Consider the following 20,753-nt stretch of genomic DNA (forward strand, 5'->3'; position numbering starts at 1 on the left):
AATATAAGAAAAGGCAGCCTCGATAGTGTTTTTAACCTAGCAAGGGCAGATATGTGGGAGTATTTCATTTATTTTATAAAACAGCTGATGGAAAATTAATCCACCTAGAATTGCACAACAATGCTTGTGTGTGTTCCGTTTTTTTTGGGGGGGGCAAACTTTTTTTTTTTTAAATGTGTTTAATGTTTTCCAGCTAAGAACAGCTTGCAATGAACTGTTGTTGTTTTTTTTTACTTGATTTTTTTACTTGTTAGATGCGAACACATTCAGATAATGAAAGAACTGAGAACCCTCTTTGTAATTGTGAAAGTTTGAAAAAAAGGAATGAAAAAGCCCATCAACCAAGATCACACTCAGTTACCCAATCTTTTGGGGACTTCAAAATGAGGACTCAGTTAAGGACTGGATTAGATAGACACCCACTCCATTTTTTTAAACAGAAATAACGTTTTAGATGGCAGATGAACATAAACGTAATAAAATTAAGAGCATTTAATATTTTCACTGACTCTATTGTGTTTCCATAATGGAGGGAAAGACTGTAAGATGTGCAGAGGACACATGAATACATGTTATCCAATTTAAAAAAGTGGACCCTGGCAGGCAAATAGGAACTATAAGCAGCCTTTGCAGAGCACCATCCTCTTACTTGATTGGCTCAAATTTGAATGTGAACTAAGTTCTAACTATTCAAGAGGAAGTTTTTTTTTTTTTTATCTTCAGTGAAATGTAATTGTATTTTGCATGTTTTACAAGTTATGTAAATACTGCATATCTGTTCTTTGACCCCTCTTGTGTGCCCACTCTTGTGGAGTTGTGACATGAAAGAATGGTTGTTTCAATACAAAAAAACAGAATTGCTTGAGAAATAATTAGATAAGAAAAGTTGGTGTTTTTGATTAATTTCCTGTGACGAAATAACATTTAGACAGTCAAACAAATGACATACATTTAAATTAAGTGCTATTATAGTGCTGTCGCACAGTCTTTATCCATTTAAATTTAAAAATCTGGTATTACACCAGATTTTTCTGAAGGATTAGTGTTCTCTTGTTTATCTTCTCAGTCTTTGTGTTTCTCATGCTCGGTTTGTCTAACTCATGTGGCCCCATGGCAGTTTAACTCAAGACAGATGACAATCATCCTTCAATGTCTACCTCCGTTCCTCTGCTCATCCACCCATCCAGCATCAGCTGAAGGGTGGGAGTCAGATGGGGGACACAGAGGCTGCACAAACAACGGGTCAATGCTAGTTCAAATCTAAAAGGAGATAAACTTGGGGGACATACAGCACCACACAGCCTGCAGAAAACAAGCATACATAAAAAGATGACAGATGCAGGTGGACATTTCAATGCTGCTGGGTCGATGGCGAACTGAGATCCACATCTGCCCTCTCGTTTGTTTTCCAAGAAAGAATTACCTCAAAACTAGGCTCCATCTGATGATATTCTGTTTGCAAACCCACGTGTACTTCAAATCTTTGTGGGTGTTACTTTTAAAATGTTTCCCGATCTTCCTAGTTCACTCTGTTTGATCGTTTCAGACATCTACGGGTGATGCTCAGGGAGCTGGAAATTCATATTGGGAAGCAGATTTCCCCAGAGTCTGGAAGTAAATGAGAGTCCTTGCTCTTCGGGAGGCTGAAGCTGACGCCCCTAGGGCTGTGCACAAGGTAGACCCATGCAAAAACAGTACAAAAGATGGGCGTATCATATTTTGATGATAAGAAAGAAGGCAAAAGGCAGGGGTATCTGTCAAATGTACACCAAAATCTCAATTTTACGCAGAATTTGGTGTTCAGAATTTGGGAATCATGTTCATCGAAAGTGCGGTGTATGGAAAATTGATTTTTCTTTTTTTTAGAAAGGCATGTTTTTGGGCAGCCGAAGGGGTTCTTTATTCCGTTAATTTAGGTCAAGCATGTTGTTGGGCAGCCGAAGTGGTCCATTTGCCGTCTGCTGAGATCATTGCAGAAAAATAACGAGACAATGACAACAGGGAACTTGTCATGTTTAATGGCAAACTTGCCCAACTGTTTAATTTGGATACAAAAGATGAGGACTTTAATGGATTTGCACATTAATCTTGATTAATGTGCGTACAATACAATAATGACTAAATAGTAGAATAAAATACAACTGAACTCCTGAACTTGCTTCTGTGACATTTTTTTTCTTTTTTTTTTTTTACACCATGGCATGCATGCGCTCTGTAATGCGGTGCGTCCTATGTGTGGATTAAATACAGAAATGCCCCCGGAATTGAGTCTGCGCCTTTTAACCCGAAGCGCCTTATGGTGCGGAAGATACGGTAACCCTTTAAAATTCGGACAGCATTCACTCTCTTGGCAAGTTTGGTGCTTAATGACTGTTTTGTTTGCTTTTCTGGGTTGTTTTCTTTAAATTGCAATTGCAAAAATGATTTGATAGCAAGATTTAACCAATGGTCTTGAAAAAGCAAAAGATAACTCCTGTGCATCATTAAAGTAGTAAGAAATTTACTCAAAAATAACTTTTCTCTATGCCTAAAAACAGTATTAGTCTAGTGAATCTATAGGCTTACTGATGGCTAACAATTACACTTGCCATTGGGACATCATTGATTACAAAGTGTCATACTAATTCAAAATTGCAATTCTAGATTTAATTCCTCAGTGTGATGCAGTCGTTCTTCACCACAGCAAAGTCCAACACTGCCCCCCAAACCATATCAATTACATACTTACTTAAATACTATACATTCAAATCATAACCCATGATATTGTGACCTGTGGGTATTACCTTATCGTGCACTTCCTTGAAGAACATATTACACTGTCATCGGGGCTGAAGATTAATTTTAATTGTCACATGATTCTTTTTTGTATCCTTTCCCTTAGATGAGATAAGATCTAATTATGGTCTTATGCATAAGTCATTAAAACCACTTCTTCTGGCATGGCAGCCTGCCAAACTCATCACCATAATAACAGAATTCAGCCGCCACATTGAGGTCTCATTAAACATGCAAACATATTCTTTTGCACCTTTCTGCTTCTTCTCAAAATCAGCCTCAAAAATGAGAATCTGTGAAATAATTCTCTGATCAATTATTACTAATGCAGCCGGGAAATACTTTATTCCGTTTGATGGGATGAAATTCCAGTGACTAGTGTCTGAGCGTATTAGACGGTACAATATCTTTTCAGGTGCCACAACTGAAGGTGGAATTTCAATAGGTTCCCAAAAAGAGGATTTGTGCTCAATGGCGGATTTTGTTTTGTGACGTCTTAACTCATAACGGTCCCCTGGTGGATTTCGGGAGGTGCGGTGAGAAAATCCAGTGGAAAAAACCTGAGAGATTCACGATGGCTTTGATGGTGTGCAAAGACGTGTAATATTACCCGTGAGGGTTGAGTGGAGCCTGCTTTTTTGTGCGAATTTAAAACATCCAAATAAACTTCTAATCTTGTCCTTAATTGCTCTCCACAGAATTTCGGAACGTTTGCCAATTCCTATTTAAATACTTTAATGTAATGATAATCATTTGTGGGAAACCAATAGATTATTCCACAAGTTTGGGCTGAAAGCGTTTTGGAAGAAAATCCTAAATCTGAGCACATGCGTGCTGTGTTTTCCCATTTCCTTTTCAGGTCGAAATCAAACAGTGATAATAATTTGTTGCATTTTCCTACCTGGTCTCTAAGGGAATGTTGCTGTTCAGCACCCAGCTGTCATGAAGCTGGGCCTGCTCCGTGCATGCACTGCTTTCTGCCCCCTGGGCGCCCTGGTTGGCCTGACATCTCGTCGGCATGGTCTTCCTCTGAAGACTGACTTGGGTGTAGGGTGCCGGGCGCGCGCAGGTGCAGGCATGGGGCGGTGGAGGAGGTGGCGGTAATGGTCGAAATGTGAATTGACCACCTGGACTGCTGGGTAATTCTGGAGAAAAGAGGTAGGGCGGGTGTAAACAAAAACTTATCAGCGACAAGTTCCAAAAATTGCAAGTGAGATAAGGTAAGCTGAAAGTGTTTTGACTGATATAAATCAAATTCCATTGCCTCCTTTCATGCTTGCTTTGATACATTCCCAGCCTCCCTATAAATAGATACTGGGCTGTCCGCAGCACTGAGTCTTTTAAGAGCGCATAGCTCTGACTTAATCCTTACCCGCCAGCCCAAACTACCCATATGATGTTTATTATGAGATATGTAGCTCTGCGAAATGAGCTAGCCAGCTGTAACCCGCTCACACTGCTAACCTCGAGGTCTAGCTGGAGCTCTTTCAATCTATCATTTTATGGTATAATTCCTTCACATCCTCCTTCCTGTTGCCTCATTGTGTTTTCACACTTTGTTTTCACACTAATGACAGATATTTAATAACTCAATGTTTGGTTTGTGTTTCCATGCTTCCGATAGAACCCGTTTGCTTGTGTGTCATGTGTGAAAGCAACTGCATATGTGTTGCTATTTCTTCATGAAAGCACATCAACTGCCCCAAGACTCTTTTCAGTGTTTAGGGGGACATCCCCTGCCATATGGTTGTTTTATGGTTCCATGAGCACAGCAATTAAACACTGAACATTTATCCGCATAAGCCAACTCTGTGCAAGAACATTGAAAATGAATGAAAGATTTGTCCCAAACCGGCTGAAATTGTTTAAGCGAACAGACTCAAAAATGGCCAAGATGCTGACATGCTGACATCCGAGTGCTCTGCCTTTCATACTAGTGTGCTGTGCAAATACTACACGAATCTTGACAGACGTATGTGAGAACTATCATCAATCATCACTTTGGGTCAATTGTTTGACACTCATTTCTTTAAATTGATTTGACGTCCAAAAATAATACCACATCAAACCAGTAACATTTCACTTTTGGCAATGCTCCGTCTTGAATAAATGATGCCAGCAATGTAGCAGCCAACCTTGACGTCCCAACGTGCAAGCGTGTTAGTGAGCTCGGGTAGGAGCTAGATGTTGCAGGGAAGGAGGAGTGGAGTGAGATTAAATTCAAGCATTTCACTTGTAGAGCACATACTAGAGCTTTAACAAAGGTTTGAACATTTATGAGTGATTCAAGAGCAACAGAATATCTTTTACAACAGATGAATAAAAATAAATATTCTTGATATGCTTTTGACTATTCACGATTCCATCCATCCATCCATTTTCTGTACCGCTTAGTCCCCACGGGGGTCGCGGGCGTGCTGGAGCCTATCCCAGCCATCATCGGGCAGTAGGCGGGGGACACCCTGAACCGGTCGCCAGCCAATCGCAGGGCACACAGAGACAAACAACCATTTGCAACCGCACTCACACCTAGGGACAATTTGGAGTGCTCAATCAGCCTACCAAGCATGTTTTTGGGATGTGGGAGGAAACCGGAGTGCCCGGAGAAAACCCACGCGGGCCCGGGGAGAACATGCAAACTCCACACAGGGAGGGCCGGAGGTGGACTTGAACCCGCACCCTCTTAACTGCGAGGCGGACGTGCTACCCAAGTGCCCCACCGAGCCGCCTACTATTCACGATTGTAGGCAAAATTATACGCTGCAGGAGCAACAATTTTACCACTACATTTCTTTAAAAAAAAGCAAAAAGGAGCACTTTGAAGTGTCCATAATGAATGCAACAAGCAAAATAATCATCCAATCATGGTCCATAATTAAAATTACAGCCCGACGAAAAAGTCACAGGATGCAATGTGCTTGCTGTTTTAGTGAGATTCTCATTGACCTTTTGACAAAGCAACAAGTAAATAGTGGGACAGATTTAATTAGCGAAACATGCAGAACATGGATTTTATTTTTTGGGGATATAGAATTTATACATTTATAAATGCGCAAGGACTAGAATTCTCTTTCCTTTGTCACTGGGCTCGATGTAGATGTTCGTTCCACAAAATCTTAATACCCCCAGCTGTTTATCCTCCTTTACAAACCAGGAAGTAGACTATATCAAATAACTACACAAGCGCAATAAGTCGCTCACTGTCGCTCGACCTTTGCGGAGGTTTGCGCTCTACGTCCAGTTCCAGTACACATCAGCGGCTCTGGAAGTTGTTGCAACTAAAACAAATAACTCTTAAAGGTTTAAACTTTATAAACATACTGCTTATTCACATCAGGCGTACTAATGACGTTTCCTTTGACAAACCTTGGGCCATCTGAGAATTTGGTGGTTTACGGTTAGGACTAATCATTACGCCTGCTGCAACCACGTATACCGTATTTTCCGCACTACAAGGTGCACCTAAAAACCTCTAATTTTCTCAAAAGCCAACAGTGCGCCTTATAATCAGGTGCGCCTTATATATGGACCAATATTGAGCCACTACAGCAGGCGTGTCCAAAGTTCGGCCCGCAGGGCCAAATGTATATATCTTATATATGGACAAAGTTTTAAAATGGGCCATTCATTGAAGGTGCGCCTTATAATCCAGTGCGCCTTATAGTGCGGAAAATACGGTAAGTGTAAGAATGTTGGCTGTGTTCACAACCCCAGTGGATCAAACCATCCGTTTCTAACTGCATGGGTAAAAAAAATACCAACACATACCACAACCCACTGACTCTCAAAGGTTGAAAAACGTTTCTGTGACACTGATTGTTATGAGGCCAAATGTCTGGCTTTAGCAAGAATGATAGACACAGTTATGATGGCATTTACTACCCCTGTACATATTAGTGCATTTCACATTAATGTGTCTACAAAATCTTTGTGATTTCTGTCATCATAATGTTAGACCAAACAATGAGTTTTGTCATCTTTCAATGACTGCTTACTGGTTTTTCATCAAGGCTAATTTGTCTTTGATGTATTTATGCCTCCATTCTTTGCGTACTGATATAATGAAACACTCTTTTCATTAGTTGTGACAAACCATTACTCATTTCACGTGTTTATTTCATGCTTTCACTGACACATGCAGTACAGTTTCACTAAACAGCCCTCCTCCATAGTATTGCCCATGGCCATCTGCAGTGATGCACATTTAACACCCACACACAATTTCGTATTTTTAGTACGCCTAACAGTTTTGTGATGAATTATAACCTAATGCCAAGTTGTAGTATGTGGACCTTCTTTTTCATGCTCGGGTAACTTGTGTTTTCGCCTAATCAAATTTGTGGATTGAAAAGGCTAATCATGAGCTGAAGACTATTTGTTTGGAGCTGCTGAAATGACACGAAATGCGTTTGTTTTATAATTGAGAGGTGCTGTTTCATCAAAGGTAAAAAGATTGTGGGTGAAAAAGAAAGTTCAATTTTTTTCTCGACCATGTGAACTTCCCAAATGGGGCCTACTTAAAAGAAAGCAACAGAACAATTTTAGACTGCACTACTACATTAAAAGAACATTTAATGCAATTTTGTAGTCAAGCCCGAAAGTATTCATATACCCTGGGTATGAATCATTTTGGACTAGACTGTATATGAATCTAATATAAATAGCATGCATCCGGCAATGCACTATGCCAAATGTAATAAAGCTCCTTTGAATAAATGCAAAGCCACACTTTGAAAATGGTCGACAACCGGGGTGCGATAGCAACTGGGACAAAAGAAGTGACGAGCAGTCCACTCACAAGCAAAACAAGCAGCCATTAAAAAGGGCCAAGAACGAGTCGTCAAAATGGGATTCTTCTCATAGTGGCACTTACTGCCTGTGAAGCGATCACTTTGTATCAGGTGAGTCAATTACTACACGAGTTTAATCACGGTGATGTAACTCGATTGTATGCTTCTTTACGATTAATTGACGATTAAAGACATGTCTCCAGCGTGAAGTAGGCCGCCACGGGCGCTTCCCCATCCTGGCTCAGATTTTTATTATTATATTTAAGGGAAAAAAGGGGGTGGGGGGTGTATATCTTGCCGACCAAACACAAGTGTTATCGCTATGCTCCACTGTTAGTCATTGGCGCACTGGCGCTATTTTACTGCCAATGTGGCTGCGTAAATGGGAATAGTCAAGTGATGTCCATAACTTAATACCATTTCTCCTCATTAGAGTCACAGATGACATGTAGCATATCCCAGCTCTTTGAGATAGAGGCATGGCACAGGAATAAAGGAATGCAATCCACCCAACTATTAGCCACCTTGACATACTAACTTTCACGTCAACCATTCTTCCATTTTCATCACCGCTTATCCTGTTCAGGGTTGCATGGGGGGCTGGAGCCTATCCCAGCTGACATCGGGCGAAAGGCAGACTACACCCTGGACTGGTCTTTCACAACTATGGACAATATAGTCTTTGATGAACATAACATGCATATTTTGGGAGTATGGAGGAAAGCCAGAGTATCTAGGGAAAACCTACACAAGCATGGGGAGGACTTTCAAACTGCACACAGGATGGAGCCACAATTTTAATCAGGGATCTCAGAATTATGAGGTAGACTTTCTCAGCAATAAGGTATCTGAACCAAAATAGTCACATCATCCAATATATGTCGCTCAGTTTTCATAAAATGCCATTATAAATTAATGCATTTAACAAAAGCTACAGCTGTAACAAAACATATAGCAATGGAAAAACCACAAAGAGTAAAATAGCCATGAAGGCAAAGAATAATCTCAGTGAGTCGGGTGGCACAGGAGGTGCAATTCACAAGATGGTTTAGAAGTCTTAGCCGAGGCACCATTGTATCCCCACACTCAAAGACCCATGTACAAATCTAACTCATCACATCCAATCTCAACCATTGTGTTCAAACACAGTCTTGCAATTTGTTGCTTCAAGACAAAGACACACCAACCACAAGCTGTGCTGCTCCAGTTGTAACCCGTTTAAGTCACTCACTGTAGGCCAGGGGGGCACAAAACATTTCTTCAGTTAGCCTGGAGTTCAGAAACATCAAGTCAACTCTGTGAGTTGAGGCCGGGGGAGGGACCATTACAGCTTCTGAAGACATCCGTGACAATGTGGAGTATCTTGAGCCCTGAGGTTCCTCTGGGACTTACCCTCCAGAAGCGGGACGCCGGAAAGTCGCTCATGAGATATTTCCCACCGACTATCAGCTTTAGATTTTATACGGGACCTAAATATATGAACTGAAGGATTTTAATACCCAGGAATTTATTGGGGGTGGGTGTCCTAACAGCAGGTATTTAGGCATATAAGGCGTGCTTCAGAGTAGGTGGACCTAAATCTGCACTCGAACTGTGTATTCATTAAAATTGTGCAGTTTGTTTCGCACTACAGAAAAGTTTGTCAAAATACATAGAGCCAGAACTTGAAAATATGACCCCTTCCTCTGTATCAAAGGAATTCAAACTATCCAAGTAAAAGCATCACCCACCCAACTAAAAAAAACAAAAGTTTGAAAATGTCAATTTGAATCTATCTCGCTTCTTAATCAACTCGCATTAAATAGCCACATAGTTCATTCCACTCCTATGCTTGGATAAAATAAATATCATCGCAAAAAGGTCAAACTACTCGAATTTAATGTGGCTGTCTTTTGTCTTCCCTTTCCAGCTTGAGAAATCATCTTATTTTCACTGATCCATTGTTTTGTCTGTTATAATTTGTCTGCTTTATCTCATCAGACATTGTAACTTCTACCATGGCTCATTTCATTGTTGCTGATGAGGCTGGCAGGGACAATAATGATATCGATAAAAATAATAATGTTTGCAAGATAACGGGGAGTAATATTGCTAATGATCATGGCGAAAAAGGAATTGCCGAAGATGACTTTACTGACAACACTGGCGGTGATAACAATAACAACAATGAAGATGAAAACATTGGTAATAACAGTGCTGGCAGAAACACTGATAATTGTATTGATGACATGTGTCTTAGAGGGAGCAATTAGAATAAAAACAGCCATTGATTCATTTCTGCAGACACAAACGGCAGGAACTCCATTTACCAAAGTGACACACTCATATAGTCCAATTAAAACCAGAAAATTCAAAGAAAGAAACTGAGGGCACACAGCTCCTTCCTCTCTCCCCCAATTGCTTTTCATACAGAGCATGATAATTAGCAGTCATGCGTCATCTGGCTTTTCCGTATCAAATTCTATGGCTGCATTTGTGTGTGTGTGCGTGCGTACGTGCATGCGTATGTGTGTGTGCGTGCGCGTGCGCGTGCATGCATTTGTGTAATTACTTGTTTGTAACCCCATCTTCAAAAACAAGCCCACAATCATGTTTAGGCTTCAGGTGATTCTGAAACTAGCTTTTCCCTGGAGAAAGCGTTGAAGCCTTGAGAGTGGAGCGGCAGAGTTCTAAAGTGAGAAGCTTAGCATCACTCAAACGGTTCACTGTAGGGGCCCACATTTCCCAAATTACTTCTCCGGAAACACATTCATATTGATGTACTATTTTAATGATCAACAAAATGTAATTACCGTACCATATTTTACAGAACCAAACGAGTTTTTTCTATTTCTTATTAATTTAAAGTGCCTCTACTTCCACAACGCATTCACTTACATATTTACAGTAAATAGACAGCAAACACACTTAAAAATATTGAAGAAAATTAAATAATCTTGCCATGTAAATTCCTGTGTTGTGAATACACCCAGAATGAATAGTTTTGCTTGCAGCAAGCATGTCACGATTAGGTACAATTTAACAAAAAAAGAGCTGTACAAAACTTTATCTTTAAAGATGATGGTCCTCATTTACTAATGATGCATCTCAGCCAAAGTGCTGAAGTTGCGAGGGTTAAAAAAAATACATATATATTTTTAGAGATGGCCCCGAACCGTCATAATTTACATAATCTTTGTCCTATTTTCAAAAGGTTTATATTATCGGAAAGCTTGCTGAAACACAGAACCTGCCAACATTTAATAATGAACAAGCATTTTAAATCAATTAGAAACTTAGATGACAGACTGCTGTACACAACCCACGCATAGAAAAACATGTTTAGTTGCAATGATTTGCATCAAGATTAAGAGGAAAATGCAAATTGAAATTGCAAATTGTTGAGACTCAATAGTTGAAGAATCGCCATGACCACTGTAGTGATTTGTTAACGTTCATATTTTCTACACTTCACGATGGTCTCACTTCCTTCCCTCTGCTCTCCGTTGAACACACGCTACATCTCCCTCAACCCCAAAGCAATCACAACAAACACACAAAGAGTATGAAGGATTATTGCTTTCACTCACATGCACAACTATATTTTTTGTGGCTCCCAACACTAAAACTGTAGAAAGCAGCTGGACTTGACAGCAAACAAACTAATATGAAGAGATTTCTTCCAGCTAAAAAGAGAGAAGAGAATCTTGACAGATGCATCACCAGCAATAAGAGAGCGCACAAGAGAGAGAGAGAGAGAGAGTAGGCGAGAAAGAGAGAGAGTTGGAGAAAGAGAGAGATGGAGAAAGAGAGAGACACCGAGAGAGCGAGAGAGATGGTAATTAGAATGGGTTCAGAGGAAAGACAGGCAGTGGAATGAATGCAAATGAATTCAGTGGTCTGGCACTGTGCTACACAACCACACATTTCATACAGCATGCCTTTTGGACATGAAACTACCGGCACAAACAGAGCAGGACTACAGAGTAAACAGTGAGTGACATGACTGTTGGCACGCACATGCCAACATCACACACGGGCAAACACTGACGTGCACGAGTGTGTGGATACAAGGCAAATCATTGGGCCTGAAACAAATACTAGCCCCACAGTGCATAAGGAAGCATGCAGATGGAAACACACAAAACCACAGAGGCACAGTGTGCTAATCCCTGTAAATACCAAAGTGTCGCTTGTGAAGAGAGAAAGGGGTGAGCGTGTTTGTTCCAAGCGAACAGCCACAGCGTGTCCCAGAGCAGAATAAACAAAACCTTCTTAATTGGTGTCGATTTGGAATGGAGTGATGATTCATCACGCGGAGCTCGCTAGTAGAGTATTGGAAACCCAATCATTTCTAATCCATATGACCTTGACAAAGGGCCAGAGTTGGACTATAACTCCTTCGGTGCGCATTCTCTGACAAAGTCACGCCATTGAAACTGACGTTACAGTTCGTTGGAAATGTAATCCACCAAAGTCAGATCACTTCACTGATTACTCAATCTCAGGCGGCGGCAAATCTTTATGAAGCACTCAATTCTCCACAGTAGTCATAAATCAGAGCACTATAAGCTTTCCGTATCAATGTTGGCACACTAGAAACACCATCTCCATATGATGTTCCTCTTGTCAATAATTCCCATCAAATCAACAGCACCACATTCGACATGAGGACCAACACCCATAATTTACCTCAAATCACCTCCAGATTTCCATCACTTGCCCTCAGCTACCATGTTAAACGTGGATCAGTGAGTCTCCACTGAAGGAGAAAAAGGTCATCTGTGATGGGGTCCTGCTCTTTACTAGCCACTGCTATAAATGAGTCTGATGAACACATTCCTCTTCCTATCTTAACCGGGCATCAGAGGCCAACTTCATGCTTATTACAGCATACATTATGGATATTACGTGCCCACTGAGATTACAGTATGTAAATTGAAGCATTTAGAGAACATTGTGGAATAAAAGGCAGGATTTTATGAATGCGGGAGGACGTGAGGACGGCCCAAAAACAGACTAAATATGTAATAGAGACCTACACAGACGTGGAGCAACGATAAAAGATAGTCGGGTGTACACAGAAAGAGATGTCGTATCTTGAGTACCACCTGCAGACTCGCCTGGTAGCCATCTTGCGGTCAATGAGGTGAATGCAGCCGACGCCCTGGGTCAGCTTTAACACAGTCCAATGACAACTCCGCACTTGCCCTCTATTGCAATAACACCTTGCCGTTCCACTCCACCAACCGCACCTATCACACCAATCACAACGCAAGCCCACACACACTTTTGCCCACCGTTGTCCCACTTCCTCTACCCTGCCCAACATCTTTAAATCACATACACCGGGTGAAGCCTAACAAATGTGGGAACAGATGCCCCGCATCAGACTGCCGTTGCCCTCTGCACCTCGAGTGTCTCCAGAGAGACAGAGGAATACCGTTACCAAAGTCCTTTGCTGTCTCAATATGGGCCTACGTTTTTACACACTCACGCACAGGCACACTCACGCCCTCACTTTAATGGTTTGTTTTTTGTGTCGGAAATGCATTCAGAATGTACATGTTGTTTGATGGTACTATGATTATCGCAATTATATGCTGCTGTCTGCTCTTAACACAAAAACATCCTCTGTCCACACATGTATGTATATCATAGTTTTTGTCATTTCCCTGTATGCACATGGTGGGAAGATTAGTCATTCAAACAAGCATCAATTCATATGTTTGAAAATGATGATTATAAAAAAAAATGCATGTCGACGATAAATATGGTACAATAAGATGCTGAAACATTCGGTAGACTTAAGGTGTATTTCCTTCTTTAGTATTTCATGCACAGACTGGTGAGAAGACATCGCCCAGGTTGGTTGGCAGGAGTGTTATTTTTCACGGTTAAGCTGTGAAGTTAATATTTCATTTTCTTATTTGATCCACGTGCTGTGCCTGAATTTCATACTTTTATTGGGAAAAAAAACAGCTTATGGCTAAAATAAGTTCCGAGAAGAAAGCTGCTTGTTGCTTTCAAAAATATAGTACTGCACTGTATAATTATTGCATGTAGAGTAAAAACTGCGCATTGACATTCAAATGTACCACTCTGTATTAAAAGTTGTGAATTGTGCTTTAAAACACATTTGATTTGACATTAAGCTTCAAAGTATGTGATTTCAAACAAAAGGATTATTTGAAAGGTCGGTGACATTCACGCATGACTATATATTGTGCTTGCCATTGAGCGAGTAGCATGCCAGAAGGGAATGTGAGAGGTCAGACCAAATAATCATCAGCAGGACTGGGCAGACCGCAAAGGTGTATGCGGCGCAACAAAGAGCATTTATTTTCTTGGAGCATCTGACACTCACATGCATGTGTATTTATGTTTTTGGGACCACCAGTGGAACTTTCTCCTGGCCTGTATGCCTTTTACTCCTGGCAAGTGCCCCAATACCGTGCCGGTTCCAAGTCAAGATAATAAAAAATAAAAAAATGTGTAGGTCGTAGGGCTAGTCAATTAAACAAATTTTAATCCTGATTACCATTTTGGTTCCAGACGATCACAAAATTCATATAATAGAGGAAAAAGTAGTTGGTGTTTCCGTTCTGAGACGCGCAATGCGCAACACAACCGCTACGCCCCCGCGTGTGTAAAGAGTGGAGATCCAGGCCATAATTAAGAGAGTGTTTATTTTTTAACATGTTCAATAAATACTGTTCCAAACCTGTTCAAATAATGCTTTTCTAATTTCAAAAACATGATCGTGTAAATAATCGTGATTTCAATATTGAACAAAATAATCGTCATTATGATTTTATCCTTCAGCGAGCAGCCCTAGTGGGCGGTTTTATGAACTGCATCCACGGTATAAACTGCAAAACAAAAAATCCAAAATACTCAGGGTGGCGCCTCTGATCAAGAGAAGATGTGCTAAGTTCACTCATGGATGACAACACTGGCGACATTTTAATTATATTTCTCAATAATATACAGTCGAGATTATAAAACCCCATTTGTGGTATGACAGTGATCATGTCTGTGCAGGCGCCATGCAAAGCTCGCCTAACTTAACCAGCGCTACATTAGATTGGTCATTGTCATCATTGGCTTGCCATGGTTGCGTTAACTGACTTTGGAAGACAGCTTATACCAGTTTCATCTTGTACACTTGATTTAAGGTTATTCTTAATATAGGGAGAGGTTAAAAGTTGGTAATTTGCTGCGTCAAACCATCTAGCAGCAATCTAATGGGTTCTACCTTACTAATATTTATCTTCTTTCCTTAAAAACATATCAAGGCTAAGCCATTAAAAAAAGACTTTGCAAAATTGCAAAAGAAGAAAGCTCATTGATCCAGTGATTGCTGGCTCATCAAAGGGAATAAAACTCAACATATAAAATTGTTGTTCCAACCAATGACTTAACATTACAAACATCAAAAGTGTGCACATAGAGAATTGTTGTATGAAACCTTGTCTGGCAAATTCAAAACTAAAAGACAGGTCAATGAACTATTAACGAGAGAGAGTCTGCACTTCCATTGCACGTAAACTATTAACCAGAGAGAGTCTGCACTTCCATAGCACGTACATAGCCAGGTAAAATAATGTTTAGGCAGCCATTTACCAGCCGTTTGGTTGGCTGGTTGGTTGGTTGGTTGGTTGGTAAAATTAGGCTCAGAGAAAAAGCTGCCACTCACAACGGCGTCTCAAAGGAAACCAATAAGTGCAACAAGATACAAGTCATCAAAGGCAAAACAACAAAGAAAATACGCTGTAACAAAGGAAAAAAGAACGAACTGCAAGCCTGCTGGTGAGAGGCCAAAATACCATAGACTTAGACACAGACTCAGAGGCCCGCCACACAGCGCCCCCCTGCCCCTAAATACCCAGAAGAAAACTTCAAAACACACAAAAAAAGCCTCCACAGGGTCCAAGAACCAGCATAAAGGCAGTTCAGCAGGCAATTCGCGGAAAAAGGTATGAGGCAATGGACCGTGGTTGTGATTCGTCATAACAGGCAAATGTGTGGGCAGTGTCCTGGGTACTCAGTCGACAGATGCAGATGGTGGGCGTCGTCACCATGGGGCAGGCACAAGGGAGCGGACCTCTCACAGGGGTCGCCACTGTGAGGCCAAGGCGCGAGTCAGCACCGGCCAAATGAGAAGGACGTCTGTTGCTAAGTCACGCTGGTCCCTACCGCTGCACGAAGCCATCCCGCCGGCGTACTCATCAACACTTATTAAAGTTTTCCCCTAAATCTGGAATCAAGTTTTCCACTGAACGTAGACCATTGTTTTTTTCTAATAAAAGATCGCTTCGTCATTTTGATTTGAGAAGTGTTATTTCAAACATTCTTGTGTTTTATGAAGACAAAATTAAACTTATCTCAGGTGGTGGACCTAATTGGTGATGGCTTTAAAACAAATAACTATTACAGCAGAATACTAGCTAACCACAAACTGTGCATGCGCAAATTCAACTAAAATGAAGTAGATGTCGTAGTATTGTTGGTTAATGCAAAATGGCAACATGATCCCTTTAAAGGAATATGGATAACTATCTAAATAAAACGTACCGTAATTTTCGGACTATAAGTCACGTTATTTTTCATAGTTTGGGTGGGGGGGCGACTTATAATAAGGAGCGACTTATATGTGTTTTTTTTCAAATATTTCCCAAAATGTTTGATGTAGCAAGGGATTACTGTAATTTGAATTTCAAGTGATGTCAGCAGCGCGACGCGGCGTGGCGCGGCGGTTGTTTACATGTTGGATTTTGTCAAATAAATTGCCCCCCAAAATGCGACTTATACTCCGGAGCGACTTATATCTGTTTTTTTTCACATTTTTGGGCATTTTATGGCTGATGCGACTTGTACTCCGGAGCGACTTGTAGTCCGAAAATTACGGTACTCATCCTACTCAATTAATCATTCATACGGAAAAAAAACATACCAATGTTCTCAAAGAAATGTAATACATATAATTTTCTACTTTGTACATTTTTAATACATATGTAAATCCATACTCCTTTTTAATGTACCCTACTGTATTCATGACTGAATACTTAGACACACAACTTCCACAATGAAAAAAAGAAGTGAGAAACACTAACAACCATGAAGGTTGTTATCTTCATTTTTGTACCAGTCACCCGCTGGGAAAGTGTGATAATCTCCTCCACCTCATGCATTCCTTTCTGTGGCTACAACAGATAGTTAAAAGACCACTAACCCTTGACACAACCGTGTAAGAAGAAAAAAATACAGAAAGACCATTAGCGACCCCTTCGAGACGGTCAGTTGGCTGTTGGCAATAAACCCTTAAAACATAACAAAAACTAATATATATATAGCCTGAGTGACGACCATAGAGATGAGGAGTATGGGGCAGAATTTAGGAGAGGGGGATGAGACCCCAGCTTTAATGTAGTTTGTAATTGTAAGTGTTGGTCTTTAATAAAAGCCCAGAGTATTTGGTCAGGCTAATAGACTGGGCTTTCTAAATCCTGGCTGCTATGCATTATTCAACAGCCATTAGCTATCATCTCATCTGGGAGGCTTTATGAGTTCCATCATCGGCTGGGGCCTAGGCTAGTCACACTGGCAGTGTGTGGGGAGGGCAGAGGAGGAGATTAGCCATGGAGGGAGGGAGAGACTTTTGCAAATACAGGTATGAGGTTAAGGGCAATTTAGACAGCATAATCAAAGGGGGAGCGGGCCAAAGTTGGGTGTGATGTGGCATAGGTGAGGGTCTGTGATATGGAAAGGAATACAAGCATGGTGAGAGACGGCTGGATGAAAGCCAGAGGTCATATGGCAGACATATGAAAATGGGAAGGCTGATGCAGGGAAATGAGAACAAAAGTGACCAACGAAAGGTTGTGCAAGTACAGCAAGGTGTATGGAAATAGGTGTCGGACGTAGGCTTTGGGTCAAGGCAAGGCTGGAGCCAGCAGCACGGAATTAAAGAGAGATGCCATACTCAAGTGGAATTTTCTGTTGGCCAGGCACGTACAAAATGTCAGATTCCTCCTCCCTCTTTCCTCTCAACCTTTTCTCCTTTCAATTCCCCTAACCTTATTCTCAAATGGCTCTCACCTGCCTTTCTTCATCTCCCTGTAGTAGTGCCAGGTGTAATTTTGCTTTCGGTATTGAGGGATGGGCTCGGAACACATGGAGACGTTTACCGTGGTATCAGTGGCCAACAGGAAGAGAGCCAAGACAAGGATGCATGCGTGCCTGGGTGTGAAAGTGCGCGTGCACTTTTAAGTGCAACTACACATCTGAGTAATGGGTGTTTAGCAGGCTTGCCAGCCTTGTCGCAGGACTACCAGCTTCTCCTGACCTTCTGCGCTAGCCCAAGGACACACTCCTGTCTCTCTAATTAAAACACAAACCTGTCAAGCACAAATCCTATACACCAACACAACACGCAGGTCTTCATCCTAAAATAGCCATGCGAGGCACACGCACAATTCATCCCAAAAATTTAACACCTCTTTAACATCCACTGTGTGTTTTCAATGCAAGCAGCTCCCCGACAAACTCTGCCTCTATCTGCAGGCAGATTCATAAGAACAAACAGATGCCATTTTTCTAAGAGATGCATTCATTATTGCATACCCTTTCCACAAGAAAAACATTGCCACTGTGAGGTTTAAAATGGTTCATTTCTATTTTTTAATGAAAAACCCAGAAACATGACAACTAAAATATTAATATCAATAATATAAGTATGGTTCCGGAAATGCCCCCAATACGTCCGATTTGATACCACTGAAGACAAGCAAAGCCTTTACAATGATTTGTGGTTATGGGCTATTTTCTTCTATGTAGTAGAAAATCCCAGTTTTTAACAATATAATGACGATACATTTCCAGAACTACCAGATTGACCTTCGGGAAAGTCGATTTCTTTTTTATTTCTCTTTTTTTTTTACTGGTACTTGAAAGACACTTTGGAAAGTCAGTGCAACTTTGTAAAAACATTTAAATGCAAGACTATAAGGAAAACCCACTCCATAATTTTGTTACTTGACTTCTGCATTAAAGACCACTGTTTGTGTGGCAAATCATTTATAGCCAAAATATACATTCACAGTGACTATGACAAATCCAATCAGCTACTTAATATTTGTACCTTCAATATTTCTCAATGTACATGGAGTCCAGTATCTCTATGCAAAATTATTACCATTGTTTTCTTCCTGTATTACATTCAAAATAAATGTGTTGTGTAATGTTGATCAGTGGCATCATGTTTCTATTGATAAAGACAAAACAAAACACAGTGTTAAACCTTGTGTTTAACAAACTTCAGTGGACATCACTCATGACATGCTGAATTGAGACAGCCTCTTCGTTTCTCCTTCAACAGACAATTTAGCGTGTTTACTTTCTCGTTAAGCGCATGAGAGACTCTGATCGAGGAATTCCGAGGAGGCAATGGCGTCCTGTCATGGCAGGTTACCACTGCGGCATGATTTAATGAATCCGTCTGTCAGAAGACTGAACAACCGACTATCAAGTATACAGGAAAATGTAGCTTGCACACGCGAGCTCACGCTGAGGATTTGTCAGAATTCGAGTTATTGCTCTTGTAAACACGCTCTTGTTTTTCATTTTACACACAGACACAAATGGAAAACTCAATAAAAGGAGAGGGGGGAAAAAAACTGAAATATGACCTTTAACATTTGTCATGTGGATTCCAACAATATGGCACATTTACATGCACAATTTGGTTGTGTTGGATCTTTGCATTGTATTCAGTCAGTCCCTTATATGTCTCCAAACAAACAAATAAATCCACACAGATGAAAATATAGCCTTGGTGGCAGTGGTAATTAATGAACACTTTTGTTTCCCATGATGGAGCTACAAATAAATCCAAATTTTATTTGATGAGGTTCCTCCATCACTCTCCCAAACAAACTCCCCAAAGCCCTTCCAGATAGCTCAGGGCTGATTTCTATCCTCTGCTCCATAGCGAGCAATCACATCAGTCAGGCATTGGGCAATGTTTAAGGCGTCATTGTATATTCCAACCATCTTACTATACTGGCAGGCCTGAGAGCTCTGATTAGCATCAGTCTTTGATTGTCCCACTCCACAATCAGTCAGTCCTTCTCTCCTATCTTACACCTGATGGCTCGAGCGAAAACTTTGTGTGCTTATGTTTACATATATCTGCAAACACGCGCTTGAGGCCACAAAGTTTTTAGATGAACCTGAATCATCTGCTAACGCACTTTGGCTTTGCAACCCATTATTTCAGATGGTAGTACCATTTTCCAAGAAAGCCCATTCACACTACCCTTGAAAATAGGTTGCTTTTTTACAAATACCTCTCTTTGTGGCCATAATATGATAAGCTGCAGAGGACATTGTAGCTCTCTCTGCTGCTAATTCATTTTGTATGGATTGTCTAAGAATACAGCGAGCGCAGGGATCGATAATCAGAGTCTGTCTGGAGAACAGGAACCATGCTGAGCGATGGTTAAATGTTCTAAAGCGGCAAATGCTATCAGGAAGCTCCAAATACCAGGAATCCCACAATACAGAGTGTTTCTTCATTCTGGGCGATGGTTAATCTTGACTGTGTGTCTCTGAAAAGAGCTTGTTGAAGATTTGTGGATATTTGAAAGGATGTGGGATATTGCATACACGTATAAGGCAAATCTCAAAGTCTATAGTTTGCCACTCAAGACCAAAGCCCACTGGGCCTTGACTCCATCCAGCTGATGTCAAAGTGTTGCTCTAAATAGAGAATAGGGTGTCCTTTGAGATAGAGGGGAAAAGGGTCCCAGATTTAAGTGGCTTCATTTGCATGCGAGAATCCTTCACTTAAACCCATTTGAATCACACACATGAGCAGCCACACACACTATTGGACTTGCACACAACTACACACGGACACATTCTGCCCCCTATTTCTAGAGTCAGAGGACATTAGCACTCCATCTATTTCTGGAGGCCCATTAAGGCAGTAAAACATTTAAGAATCTCCTGGACTGATTCCTACTGTTGGAATTATCCGTTCTTTCCCCATTTTCCTTGTGAATGTGGAAAAAAAGCTGACATGCGGCTCGTGACAGAAACATGTATTTGGTGGCGTTTCAGATTCGCTTAAGTGAGCAAACCCAGGCATACCAGCTGGATAAGTGGGGTGGAAACAAGTTCAAGGAGGTTTCTTTTTAAGTGTGC

General features: G+C 40.9%; 1 protein-coding gene across 1 annotated transcript in view; it reads right to left on the reverse strand.

Moving 5' to 3' along the window:
• tenm1 (teneurin transmembrane protein 1) overlaps positions 1-20,753 on the reverse strand; it is a 166,236-nt gene that overhangs the window by 120,621 nt on the left and 24,862 nt on the right. The window contains exon 3 of the mRNA XM_061286297.1: positions 3,677-3,920. Coding sequence (XP_061142281.1) covers positions 3,677-3,920 — 244 coding nt within the window. The remainder of the gene's footprint in view (positions 1-3,676; positions 3,921-20,753) is intronic.

The sequence above is a fragment of the Syngnathus typhle genome, linkage group LG1 (assembly GCF_033458585.1).
Source record: "Syngnathus typhle isolate RoL2023-S1 ecotype Sweden linkage group LG1, RoL_Styp_1.0, whole genome shotgun sequence".
NCBI lineage: Eukaryota > Metazoa > Chordata > Actinopteri > Syngnathiformes > Syngnathidae > Syngnathus > Syngnathus typhle.